The sequence below is a fragment of the Typopeltis vanoorti genome, chromosome 3, assembly GCF_054136105.1.
Source record: "Typopeltis vanoorti isolate ZY-2024b chromosome 3, IOZ_Tvanoo_1.0, whole genome shotgun sequence".
Classification (NCBI taxonomy): Eukaryota; Metazoa; Arthropoda; class Arachnida; order Uropygi; family Thelyphonidae; genus Typopeltis; species Typopeltis vanoorti.
In genome coordinates, this window is record NC_143551.1 from 73,757,741 (window position 1) to 73,772,170 (window position 14,430).

General features: G+C 34.1%; 1 protein-coding gene across 2 annotated transcripts in view; it reads right to left on the reverse strand.

The window, feature by feature from the left end:
* LOC150108267 (uncharacterized) overlaps nt 1–14,430 on the reverse strand; it is a 709,268-nt gene that overhangs the window by 680,684 nt on the left and 14,154 nt on the right. For both annotated transcript variants that reach the window (XR_016548127.1, XM_090390670.1), the window contains exons 4-6: nt 14,123–14,337; nt 13,731–14,008; nt 2,666–3,037 (exon numbers count right to left, since the gene is read on the reverse strand). Coding sequence is in view for 1 of the 2 variants with exons in the window: in XM_090390670.1 (XP_090246796.1) it covers nt 2,666–3,037; nt 13,731–14,008; nt 14,123–14,337 (865 nt within the window). In the remaining variant the exon portion in view is untranslated. The remainder of the gene's footprint in view (nt 1–2,665; nt 3,038–13,730; nt 14,009–14,122; nt 14,338–14,430) is intronic.

Here is a 14,430-nt window from a genome sequence, read left to right on the forward strand (position 1 = left end):
CAGCGATAAAAGAGTACGGCAGACAGCTACCGCCATCTCGTAATCCTAAACCCTAGCACTCGTATTGTTGTCTAAAGTAGTGTGAATTCTTCTGCAATATGAGGTTAAAATCACAGATCACAGTTTCCAGGAGAAAAAATCCTATTTGCCTATTCCAAAGAATGATGAATTCATGATCTGGCTTAAAAAAACTTCCGAAAAATAGTGTTTCTCTAGTAGGCGAATATAACAGAACTTATAACAGTCTTTTTTCTGATGGTCCAGCATCAAGCACCCGAAATATTGCTATAAGGATATAGAGGATACCCTCACTTTTGTTTTAATCTTCACAAATACATTATATTTCAGAAGCACAGGACTAGTCCACCCACTAATTGGGTGCTAATGATCAATATATAAACTCTCTTTCTCTCAGCCAAGTTAATCCAATCTTTCCACGATGTCTGTCATGTTTCCACAAATGGAACAAGGGTGCATCAGAACTTTACAAACATACATTCCCTAGCTGGACGAAATGCTAATTATACCCATAGGTAGCAGATGACTTTCGTCGTCGGTGAAACACCATTGAGGTATTTCACCGATATTCCTCTCTCTCTCTCTCTCTCTCTCTCTCTCTCTCTCTCTCTCTCTCTCTCTCTCTCTCTCTCTTTCTCTCTCTCTCTTTAACATGCAGAGTAATTGACTAGAGAGCCATTATGTCCCTCTATCGAGTGCAGTCAGTTGCTACGAGTATATAAAAATGCTGTAATATAAATTGTCTACATACTTATCAGAATATGAAATAACTGTCACTATCATCTCAGAGTCATGGACCTTTCTTAACCAATTCTCGTTTAAAATATACTGTGCATATCATTTCTCCTCTTGGTTAGTTAGACCATATTTTGTCGACGTTTCTTTTGCTATGGAACATCCTCTTTCAACCACCCCCAGTCTCGTCCTTTGTGATTTTGTTTTATTTCTGTTTTTACTCTCAAGATTCAAGCAGTTATTCCGACTCAATCATTGAAATAATTAATGCTGAAATGAGGGTCTTCATTCTACACAAAATTCTAGGAAAGCTATGGTCCTCAACATGTAACAAAAAAGGTCCTCCAAAAAATTCGAGAAAAAAATATTGTCATGTCTGAAGTGACTCAAATGCAATATCTTTCTTTGCATTCGGTTGCACGGAAGCGTACAACCTGTGTTAAAATTAATCAAATATAAATTAGATTTAGAAAAGGCTAGATGTATAACCTTGTCTTCTACTAGTCCCTTCTGAAAGTTACTGAACTCGGCTTCTGACTCTCCCGGTGTCCACTCTTTCATGTGGATGGTTTATCATTGCTCTATCAGTATTATCATCCAAAAGGTAAGACTCACTTCTTTGCATAAGTCTGTGTATAGACAACTGACTAGAAAACATTAGAATTCTTAATAACTTGGATACTATCTCGTCTCCTGGTCCAAATGGTATCCTCTCACTAGTATTAAAAACTTCAAGAATTAAATCCAATCGTATATCGTCTTTACTAGATGTCATATTCATTTGACATCTGTCCAATTAGCATGGAAGAAGAAGCGTATATTCGGTCCTTTCCATCTTCCCCCCTCCCCTAAAGGAGATGAAAATAAGCTATCAAATCACTCCGTTGTCTATACTTCAGTACTCTCAAAAAATCAGAAAAATTCTGTAGAAAACATGTTGCTGAAAAGAAATACAAGTTTTAGGGTTTAGGATCACAAGATGGCAGGAGTGATCTGTAGTAGTAGTCTCGTAGAGCCAGTTGGAAAGTAAAATGAGTTATATATATATATATATTAGAAATCTTAAAGCTTATTTGGAATCAAAATATTCAGTTCTTCTGAATATTTCAAATGCGATAAAAATGCGAGATGAATTTCTTCAAGGGCTGTGAAATCACTAGCTTACTTATTGGAAGCTTGAAATGTCTGCAGAAATTTCATGTTTGGTCTTTCTGAATAATTTAACCCTTTTACGCACTATTAATGTGCTAAAGACCAACGACATTCTGTTGGGATTTCTATTTAAAAAATCTAACCAACCGATGCTTACGACTGTCTCGATGACGCAGTCCATTTCACTTCGTAACTAAAACAAAGATTTTAATATTCGTTAAAGTGTTTGTTATAATATTTGCAACTGAATAATTGATTTTTATTGTTTTAGAATTGGCGTATGTTTTTTTCTCCTCATCTATGCATATAAAATCATTGCGTCGTTGCGTTTTAATTTTTAACCTGTATAAGACCATTTTTTGTAAGAAATAATTAATTCTATTTTTTATGTATCTAGTGTCTTAGCAAATCTTTCTTAATTCACTTATTAATCATGGCCTATTGAGGCCAAATAATTGAATTCTTATAAACGGAATTAATGTGATGATAGGACAATCAATCCTAATTCCATATGTCAGTCGATGTGTATTTCGCGACTGATTTTCTTGTTTTACACAAAAAAAAAAAAAAAAAAAAAAGGCACTTAAGAAATATCCTTATGAAGCAAACTTCTCGTGTCCTAAACAAAATTAGAATTTTCCAACAAGAAATGGTCGCTACCCGCTGCTCTATGCCATATATCCTTCTTATAGTCTATAGTCTTCTGGCCACAGATATATGGCCAGAAGACTCATGTATTAACATTGTTTCTGTTTCGTACCTGTTTTCCTGAATTCAGCTCTGAATCCTCTGCCCATCGGGAGCTTCGGATGTTGGTTGCAAGTAGCAAACGTTATGTTGACAACAGTCTCAAGTCCTTTTGAAGCATAATAGGGTGGCATCGTCTGTCTTTTAATTATCACCATTTCGCCTCCAGATTCTTCTTTTGCGATAACTTCCATGATGTTTCGACACTCTGGTAAGGCATTGTAAGAACCCCAGTGGACGACGTCATAATCTGTAAACACCAACTCCATCATATCTCCTTTGGCAATTTCCACAGTCCATGTGTAACGTCGAAACGGAGGGGGGTATTCGTCATAATGGGGGCTGGAGAATGAAAACGGAGCTCGGTGAATGCCCATGAAGATGGCTAGGGAAAAATTGAATGAAAAAAGAATTACGATGGTAGGAATAAATACATAAAACACAAACATTAAAGATTAAAATACATTGAATATTAGAAACATTTAGACACTGTTTTTGAAGAAAAATTAATATGTGTATAAGACAGGTTTCATCATTATTACAAATAACTTTTTCATGTGTACAAAATTATAAAAGACGCTATTTGAACACGTATTTTTATTGTTATATAATAATAATAATAATAAATAGTGATAAGTGGTATATTATTAATAAATGTTACAAACAACATAAAAGTTCCATAGTATATTATAAGTAATACATAAGTTCCCTATTATATTAGACTATTCCAAAGAATATATGTAATACCTCATGCTATTACCATGTGTGTGTGTGTGTGTGTGTGTGTGTGTGTGTGTGTGTGTGTGTGTGTGTGTGTGTGTGTGTGTGTCAGTTAAAGCCACTATCTCTCATTTGTACAACTTCTAACAGTCTATAAATGCCATATCCGCCCTATCTACCTACCTCTGAATATGTTTCCCACATTTGGAGTGGTAGAAACCTCTCTGAATGCTTGATGACAGCGTTCAGAAGTAATCCGGTTAAATGATGATCTCCCTCCCTCTCTCTCTCTCTCTCTCTCTCTCTCTCTCTCTCTCTCTCTCTCTCTCTCTCTCTCTGTCCCTCTCTCTCTCAGACTCATTCCAGTTGTATTCTCACAGACATTCTGTTTCAGCATTGAGTCTCTTTCATAGATATTTTCGTGGATCCTCTTCCACATTCCTTCGAATTCCTTTAAGCTTGTAAACAAACGAGCAACTGCTTGCTAACAACGTTTTACTGTCCAGCTGCGAACTTAACCAAATTCTCATCCCCCCCCTCTGACCTCTGACTATCTATCTCAGTTCCTTGGAACAGTTTTCCTAAACTCTCAACTTATATATATTATGTAATCTACGTTAATACAATATTTTATATCATATCTGGTATACTGTATATCATGCCATATAATATTTTATATTATATTATTTTATACCAGGGGTGTTCAACCCGTCGATCGCGGAGCGATTTTTAGTAGATCTCTTGTGTATTTCTCCTTACTTAAAATTTAATTAAAACTGAAAACATAATATTTTATTTATTATTATTTTGTGTTATTTTTAATTCGCTTTAAGTGTATTGCTATTGTTTATTTATTTTTCGTTAAAATTGTCAAATCAGTAATTTTCTTATAAGTCCGGGTAAATGAATTAATTTGGATCAGTGGAAGTCAAACAGCGAGCCCGGTGAATACGATTATAAGCAAAGTGTAAAAACTCGATTGTAGCTTAAATATTAAACATTCCAAAGCACATTACATCGATTTTTTACTTAGGTTAAGTCCCATATGAATATTGTAAAAAAATAAACTTTGTTTGTCTCGGTATAGTTTGTATTAGATGTTTTTGTAAATGACTCTTTTTAAGCTAACCGTATATACTGCTTTAATAAGAATATGTTAGAGTGTTAAAAACAAAGGCAATGCTTTTGTCGCCGAAGCTGTACATGGCAGCATTAGAAAGATTGTTATTGAAACTTGTATGTATGAAAAAGGCTTGCAGGCAGGCTCTAAGTCTAAACATCTCCGAAGTCAGTCAGAAAGAGTTCGAACAACTTTCCGATGGCCGGCAACTTACAATCAAAAGAAAGCGGAGGAGAACAAAAGGCGTGCCAAACTTGAAACTTAAGATGGAAGACTCATACCGATTCTTTGGGGTTGCCAAACTTCATGCGAGGTCTCAGAGGAGACCTAATAAAAATGGACTGAAGCAAGCAGAAGGGATCCCGGTTCCAGAATTGCTGTCAGAGAGGAGGTCGCCCTGTCCAGAGTTGCTGTCAGAGAGACTGCCCTGATCCACGTTGCTTGAGTGAGGAGTTTCCCGCTTCCAGAAAGGAGCTTCTCGGTTCGAGACGTCATTAGAGAGAGAGACTACTTCTAGGCCGCAGACAATGTTTCAAATTGCCGAAAGGAAGAGTTCCAATTGCTGGAGGAAAGTTTCCAAGCCAGGTTAATGTCAAACATTTACCAGTGTGTTGCGTTTTCATTACAATTTGATGAATCAAACGACTTCACTGATATTGCTCAGTTAATGGTATTTATTCGCATGGTAGTTCAAGACTAATGGTGCTCCTGCAATGATAGGTAATAAATCAGGCTTCATTTCATTATGTGAAAACGATGACAAATATCCAGATTTTTTAACGTACCACTGTATTATTCACCAAGTACTGTGTAGTAAAAGATTAAACACAAAAGTTGTTTTGGATATTACATTTAAAATTGTAAATTCTGTTCGAGGAAAAGCCCTGCAACGGCGGTTAATTAAATTACAGGCAGATGATGATAGGGAACTTCTGTTGTACAATAATGTTCGCTGGCTTTGCAGAGATGTCAATTTTTAGAAAAGTTTCTTGTATTAATTAACGATATAAACATTTTATTGATGAAAAAGGAGATATTCTTTTTCATCAATAAAATGTTTATATCGTATTTATCCACAATTGAGTGATAAAAGATGGTTGTTACACTTATCATTTTTATAGATTTTTGTACGAAATTAAGCAATTAAAATTTAGAGTTACAAGGTAGAGATAAAAATTTAATTGGCATGTTAAGTTCAATAAAAACTTTCCAACAATACTTACTTTTATTAAAGAAAAATATAAATGCCGCGAATTTAGACATCTCCCATATTTATTAAAATTTTTTGAACAAAATCAAGAAATGATTCGCTATGGTTTAAAAGAATTTATTCGTGAAATAGAATTAGTTGAGGAAGAAATCAATTCAAGATTTAAAGATTTTAATAAAACTGAAATGATTGTATCTTTTATCAATAATCCATTTCAAGAAAACTTGAACGTCACAGAAATTTCAAATAAAATTAGCGGGCTGTTTGATATAAACCAAGCTGAAGTAGAACTTGAGATAATAAACATTCAGAATAGTTTACATTTAAAATCAATAAACAATGAAGTCATTTGGAAGTATGTGTATAAAAAATTCCCAATATTAACTGATATTGCGAGAAAAATTCTGTCGTGTTTCGGATCGACATACTTGTCAGAATCCGCTTTTTCAAATATAACCGTCATAAAAATTCAATTAAGAAACCAAATTACAAATGATCATTTGGATGATTGGCCACTTCTTCATATCAACTTGACTATGAAAATATTGCGAGGTCCAAACAATGCCAAATTTGACATTAATTTTTTTTTTTTTTTTAATCAACCAGCATTTCCTGTAACTTGTGAGTTTGTAATCCATCTGTTGTTTTTTCTAACTTTGGTTTTCCAAAATAGATAAATAAATATTTTATTCCAATATATATATTTTTTTGTTGTATTAAAATAATTAAAAGTGACAAATAAATTTTTGTCGCCGAATAACTTTTTATAGAAAAGTAGCTCGCGTAGGAAAAAAAAAAGGTTAAACACCACTGTTTTATACCATATTTTATATTACTGACGAGATTTTTCTCACGCTTAGATGTTCAATACTGGGACGCATATTGCTGTTATAATTTAATTGTAATATTGTGGTACTGGTACAATTTAAAAAAAATAAGTAAAGAAAAATATGAGTTATGTTATTATTTTTAAAAATAAAATAAAATAAAAATCGCTGTGTAAATGCAGTACACATTCTCACTTTTAGTGAATATTTTTATATATAGGTACTGAGGACAGAGAGAGAGAGTCTTGTGCGTCTAACAGTGTTGCAACCGCTACAACTCCACAACATAATACTTTTGATTAACTAGACGGAAAGAACTTCCCGTGTGCGATTCTTTTTCTATCGAAAAAAAAAAAAAAAGAAAGCTCAATCTTGTCATCACCTCTGTCTTCGATATTCGATACTGTCAGAATTACTGGCAACGATTCTGCAAGAGTGAGAAGTTCCTCTACAGCACAGCTGAAAGAGACTTGGTTCTTCTTTCTCTCTGCATAAAAATATCGAATGTTTGTGCTTTTCAAGTATTGGCGAGTTAGAGAGTCTCATAAGGAGCAGGACAATTTTTTTTGTGCCCATAAATCTGAATTTGACCTCACAAAAGAGAGAAATAAAAAAAAAACCAGACAAACGGCCTGTAGACATACTTACTCAGACAATACACTTGTTGCATAGCTTAGTTTATTAGTTTTGTTTGAAAATCTCCAAATGGATGAAGATTTTCGGAACAATAACAACTCAGAAAATCTTCATGTAATTGGAGATTTCTTGCGAAAAGTCATCTGTTTTCCCAAAATTTTTTTCTGTTCAGTCAGCTATTTAGAAATGCGTTTTTGCTATTTAGTTCCTATGCAGTATTATTACAAGCAGTCAATCCATTCTTTAGAAACGAATATCTCGGTGTTTGAGTATTACATTTTTATCAATCTTGATATGATTAGTTGTTAAGTTTTCACTTTCCCATTAATTGTTTCAATATTTAGAAATATTTTTCACCCATTTTTAAAACATGACGTGTTATTATTTTAACAATTTCGAGACCATTTTTTAACAAGCAACCTACACATCAAGTTTGCTTTTAAAACGTCTAGCAAGTTCAGTGCTTTGTTGAGGGGGAAGGCAAGAGGTTAAGAAAGGAAAGAAGGAATCTGTTGACATATTTCTTTGGATAGTTGGTGTTCGGAGAAGACAAGTTGTAAGAGAAGTTGTCTCGAAGAAAGAACAGCAGTAGATGGAATGAAAGAGAAAATTGGCTCAGAAAATATGAAACCAGAGAATAAATGGATGCAGATGAGCGCTTGGATGTTGCTAATGCTCTTATAGTCTTAGAAGACAGTGGAGAAATGATGCTAGTTAGTTCCTCCATGGAATTACCTATAGAAAAGACATGAGGCAGAAACAGCCATCTAAGAAAGTGTACATGGATAAATCTGTGAGAGATGGATCATCAGTTATTCGGATTGCTCCTTCCTGGATAGCATCAAACACTATTAGATAGTTTTAGGTGCACCATCCCTGTGTGAGCAGGATTCCAAGGTTGGATGGAAGTGAGGTTTTGCAGTTTGTTGAAGAGTCTGATTGAATTGATGTTTTCAATGTTCCTTAATATTTTCATATTCTCTATATTTTTATTGTTCTTTTTGTAAGAGAGAGAGAGAGAGAGAATAAAATTACAAAAGAAAGAAAGAAAGAAAGAAACAGAGATAACCTCCAAAACACAAAACTTAATAGCTGTTTGCACGTATTTTCCTATTTTAACATCCCGCAAACAGTATCTTGCATTTGTTTTCTGCTTTTATTTAGTTTACCCGAGTTTCATCGTAGTTTTTCTGGCAATCCTTCGCAATAAAGCTCATTCATTCCTGTACTGATTACTCGTATCTCCATTTTCTGTGTGCTTTATTATTATTATTATTATTATTATTATTATTATTATTATTATTATTATTATTATTATCTCTTTCATTTTCTTCCTCCACAATCATTGGTATTCCTCCCGTATAACACACTTCCATCTCATAACATCTCTTCGAGCTTTTTAGTCATATTTTCCCTGCTGGGCTATCATTTTTAGCATAGTTCGTTTCCCTCTTGCACTGTTTTTCCATTCTCCCATATAAGAGTTTGTTGCCACTTCAATTTATTCATCTCTATCGATAGAGAGTCGCCAGTTAAGTGAGGAGCATCCTGTTGCTTTCTAACCATTACCGTAAATCCAGATGGGAACTTTTTTGTTTACTCTCACCTAATGGAGACAAATTAGACCCGTACGTGCCTACAGAATTCCCAAAGAAATAATAGTAATTTTCCTCATAGCTCCAGCCTTCAAAATACTAATGGAACTAGTCAAATCGATAAAATAACACTGGATTAAAAATACCAGTCATATTCCAATAAAAATAGAATGTGTATGTTGTCAAAAGATACCTTAGAATATTCTAAATGTTTCAAAAGGGATTATGGTTTACTTTTACTGAAGAAATGAGATGAATTCGAAATATAAAAAATTCAACTTGAAATATGATTGATAGCAGTAATTAAATTTAAATTAATAATACATAAATAGTAAATTAAACTAAACTAAACTAAATAGATAAAAGCAGATACAATACGCATATGTTTTATCATTTTAGGCAAACTTATGATTATTCATTCACGTACCATTTTTAGAAGTTTCCGATAGCATATCCATGAATCTGGACGGCTCATAACAAAACCTTTGTTATGAGCCGTCCAGGTACCACACTGTTACGAAGATGTTAACTCGACTTCCCAAAAGTTTGTATATCTCATTTCGTTATAGGGAAGGCGAGGAGGGGACAAGTGGGCATTGTGGATGATGAGATCGAATTAAAAAAGAGAGGGTAAAAAACGTTTTACAGTAGCTATGTTGTATCATCCAGAAGGTATACTCTGGCCGCTACCCGAAGCGTAGTTGGTTAGTTTACAGCTCTCAAAGTACCCATCGGTAAAAAAATAAATAAAATAAAATAAAACCGACTGTGAAAGTTACAGCGGAATCTCTTAGTACGCCAGGTAAGATTTATGCAAGCATACTTGAGAAGAGGTAAGAAAATTTGTGGATAAGAAACTTGGAGAAGAACAAGCTGGATTCAGCTTGTTCTTCTCCACATATGTCCTATTCGTAGTTTCATTCATAATCCTCCACCTCATTACTTCTTTATTATCCTTTATTATTTGAAAACCCCTTCAAATAACCTTTCATAAGTGGAACTCATTTTAAGAGAATCGCTAACGCTAGATCTTTAAATGCTCAATTTTACAGAGTAATTCACTATAACAGAAACAACCCTGTCAACTTTAGTGCAAATAAAACTCTTTTTCCTAGCAAAGCAGTTACTTCTTCATTAATCCATGATAATATATAATAAATGATCTACAAATCCGAACAGATACCAGTTTTCTTGAATTACTATTAATCTTCAGTGTTTCGTGTCACGAATGTATCACATAGGCTAACTTAAGGTATAAAAAATCTTCTTTTCTCTTCGTTCAGGCATTATTTGTCTTAAACAAACACGTACTCTGTATTAATTCCCAATCCGTCTACTTTAGAAGATCATGAAATTTTTTTCTCTTTTTTTTTTTTTTTTGTAAGTAGAATAGCTGCATTCATCAGTGTTTTCCTCATCCCCCACACCTAATGTTTTTTTTTTAGTTTTTTCATCTTATGTGTTCTTTCATTAATGTTATTCAAATGAATCGTAACCTGGAATTCTTTTTCCTCAACTCGTGCAAAAACATAAGCTATGTTTCTAAGCTACAATCAACCATCATCCGTATACAGCTTTACTTGAAATTCAAAAGAACCACAAAATCAATTTCTTAATCTTCGCACTCTCTCTCTCTCTCTCTGTATGTTCCTTAAAATTAATTCACTTTCCCAACTCCTCACTCAGATATATCAGTAATTTCCTTTTCTCTTCTCAACCGCACTAATGTTTTAGAGATCTGACACATCTCAAACTTGGGATTGCAAAAAAAAAAAAAAAAAAAGGAAAATAATACAATAACATCTTATACTAGAAATCTATATCAAAATAATTTTACTCTAATCTTCTTGGAAACATCATTAAGATTCAGAAGCATTTTATTTGTTGAAAGTATTCCCAATCTTCTCTCATTGTTTCCTTTTTGTCTGAGCTGGTTCTTTTTGAAGAATTAAAATGATCACAAATTATTGACAAACTTAAAAACTTATTATCTGTACTGAGCCAGGCATGTTTATTAACACCAACAAACAAAATAAAAGCAAACTGTGAACATATGGATGCCTCATGACCCCAGTTACTCCTACTTTAATTCGATCCTGTGGATGGGAAGAAAATTTCGTAAAAATCGTGTGAAAGGAAACACAAAGGTAAATAAAGTACTTAGCCATCTGGTGACTTCACATAATTATTTTCTTATTGTATGAGGTTCAACACCTGTCAAAGTCTCTTCATATAAACCTAATTAATGTTTTGACAGGTCGGTTATCTTTTCTGCGTAGAGTGTGTTTCGTCAATCAGTTGCTCGTATTCTCAAAGCGGTTGGTCTGTCTTGATGGTAAATCTGTATTTTCATGAGAAATGTTAATATTCAATTAAAAATTGAATATTAACATTCTTGGCCTTCAAGATAGGATTCGAAATCCAAATCTTTCCACCCAAAAGAGTATCTTTGTTATCGAATGAGCTACGCCATATCGAATACCTATTCGAGATAAGCTAAGCAACCTCATTTGAAATAAGGGACAGATAATCTTCCTTCAGAGGCAAAATATAGATCTTTTACAAGCCACTTCAAATCTCCAATAAATAATCATCTAGATAATGAGACTCCTACTCGTTAGTGGGCAAGTTCGTTGAGAGGGTGACAAATTTCCCTCAGATTGTCGTGATTACACAGGAATAAATCCACAGCTGTCTTTTTTTAATTGCATTAGTACTGATTTAACAGTACAAGAACTTATTTTAGTAATTTTTTTCCAATAATATCTTTTAATAGTTTGACATAATCATAGATTTTGTTACAAAATATCTAGAAGAACATGATACATTACTATGATAAATAGCAAAAAAAGATTAATTGCTAGTGCACACCAACCATCACACGTGGTTCTTATAAGTTTACACATTAGTATCATGCCGATTCTGAGCTCGGTGTTTCTCTATCTCTTTCTCTCTGTTCCCATCCCCCCCACCACCACCCCCTATCCTCAATCACCACGCTATATAATAAGGAAATTGAGTCTGGATCTAGAAAACTTTTAATATTCTTTGTATACTACATACATTAGTGGAAGCATACCAACAAATAATGGCTCAGTCAAATAAAGAAATAAGAATTCTCAGTGATGATCTCAAACGGTCTAATAGATTATTGGCACTGATTATTATCTCAAATGGTCTAATAGATTGTTGCCAGCGATAATCTCAAATAATCGAATGGATTATTGGTAGTCATTATGATTTCTGGTATAGAATTCTGGTAATGATGATCTCAAATAGTCTAATCAGATTATTGGCGATTGCAACGTGAACCATATTTCCAGCTTCTAAGGGAAATTGCAGGATGAGCGTTTGACCTTTTAATTAGACAGAAAGAATTTTTATTGCGGTGAAGAAATTTCAGAATTCAGAAAATCGAAAGGCACTTATAAATGGAAAAGGCATTGCTATATTCTATTGAATGTTTAACAACAGTATAAAGTTAGAAAACGAAGATTCCAAGATTAAGAGACGAGACCACGAAATGAGTAACTCAGTGAACAGCTCTGGTGGTTTTCAACGACGTGAGAGGTAAATCGGTCTTTATAGAAGACATTGGCCGCTGTTCGCTTTAGTTTCTTGGGGTATATGTTGAGACCAACAAAAAAGGTAAAAGAAACCGGAAGCGTGCAAAATCTACAATGTTTGGATAGATGGCCATTTAGTCTTCTGAAGATTTAGTATTTAGTAATACATAAGAATTTGTTGTTGAACTTCCTTTACCTAACCACAACAAAACCCGAATCATTTGTTTGATTCTGCAGGTTTCGTTTTTAGATGAACTTCCTCTCGCTTATTGAAGTGCGTCGTGTTTGTTGATTCCTTCCCTCCATCGCTGGGACGTAAACATTAATTTGTTTCTTTCGTTTTGAAAATGTGGCTCTTTTACTAACTTTAATAAAGAGTTGAACACAATATGAGTAATCCAGTTAAGGCTTATTTCACAAGATTACACTTTACACTGCTACTTTTTATACACCTATTCAGTTTTCTAGTTTATGTAAAATCTCTTATGATCTTCCAATTAAAACTTTGTTCCGTATTCGAAACTGTTCATTTTTAAGAATATTTCATCTACTTTATTCATTTTTTCAAAACAGCTTCTGTATTACAAGGAATTGAGGAAAGAACACAGCTTCGTCTTTCAATATCTTTTAACAACAACGTCTGTTCAACACCGGTTTTTCATTATTCATTTTCATTGCTACTGTCTACTACCAGTATGTTTGTTATAGTTCTTAAATCCTAAAACAACAAATACAAACTCTTTTATAATAATGTAAATTTATTACTTCGTCTGTAGAGCCTTGGTACGTCAGTCAATATCGATAATTCATTTATCGGTATTGACTACTATATTTATCGTTCTCTGATCATGACCTCTGCTCATGATCATACACATATTTAAACGCTTATATACTCATATTGCAAATATGCAGCTTATTTATAGCCGAGGTTTGACAAGTATCGCCAGACATATGTTTCCCAGAGTTCTTTTCAAAAATCATTCATTGTGATAATAATTGGATGCATTGAATTGCTTGTTATTTACGTATATTACAGCTAGAATATTTCTCCAGCCTTCACTTTTTTCTGTTGTTTTCCTTGTTTTTACTTCATTTTTTCTCTTTTAGCAATGATTATTTTTACTACTTTATGATAATGATTATTTTATTATAATTATTATTTCTACTAGCTACTAATAAAAGACCTCCTGTAGCAGCCATCAATCACGACCATCCTTATGCTGATGACATCACAATGCACGTGATTTATAAGCGAAAGTTAGCAGACCGGTACGGACCAAGGATGGAATTATTGGCTGAAGTGCACTGTTAGGTTTGTTGGAAAGGGGAAAAGAACAGGAGAGAATGGCTAGAAATGTTCCTACAGAGGAATTGGAATATGCTGATTAGTTTTTGCGAACTCACCTTGGTGGCCTGTTGAACGACACATCAGTGGACCTAGTGTGTGCTGTCCGGCTTCGTTAGCTTCTCCCGTATCCCCAAAACGCAGCTGTAGAACAGGCAATCGACTGGAATCCATAAGTAGGCCTTTGTCATTTAACCACCGTAGTTTATCGTTTGCGTCACAGTTGCAAGTGCTGTTACGACTGGTTGGGAAACAGTATGGATGACATCCACAACTTCGACTGTCGGTCTCTGCTCCTCCCCAGTAGAATTGATCCTTCCAATTGCGACCCACCCACCTATTAAAAAAAAAAAAAAAAAATACAAAAATGACATTGAGAAGTACTTTTAGAAAGAACAAGTAGATCCATCTAGCGGATGATATCAGAGTTAAAATAATAAGAGTCGCTTACCAGCTATCGAGATCCAATGGATACCAGAAGCCAAACATTGCACCTTTGCACTCCCATTTAATGAACTGCTGGCAAGAATATGACTGGTCGATTAGCTGCACGAGGTGAGCCTCAGTTGCCTCTTTGTAAGTTATGTTCAGTAAATAAGAACCAGGGGCTTCATAACCCCTGACGGGCTCGGGTGTTTCAGAGTTATGGTGAACAATGGTGTATACCTGAGTAAAGATCAAACATCTAATTTTTTCACTACGATAGGAATTCCGTTTAATCTTGAAAAATAGAAGAGGGAATTGAGGAAGATGAAACGA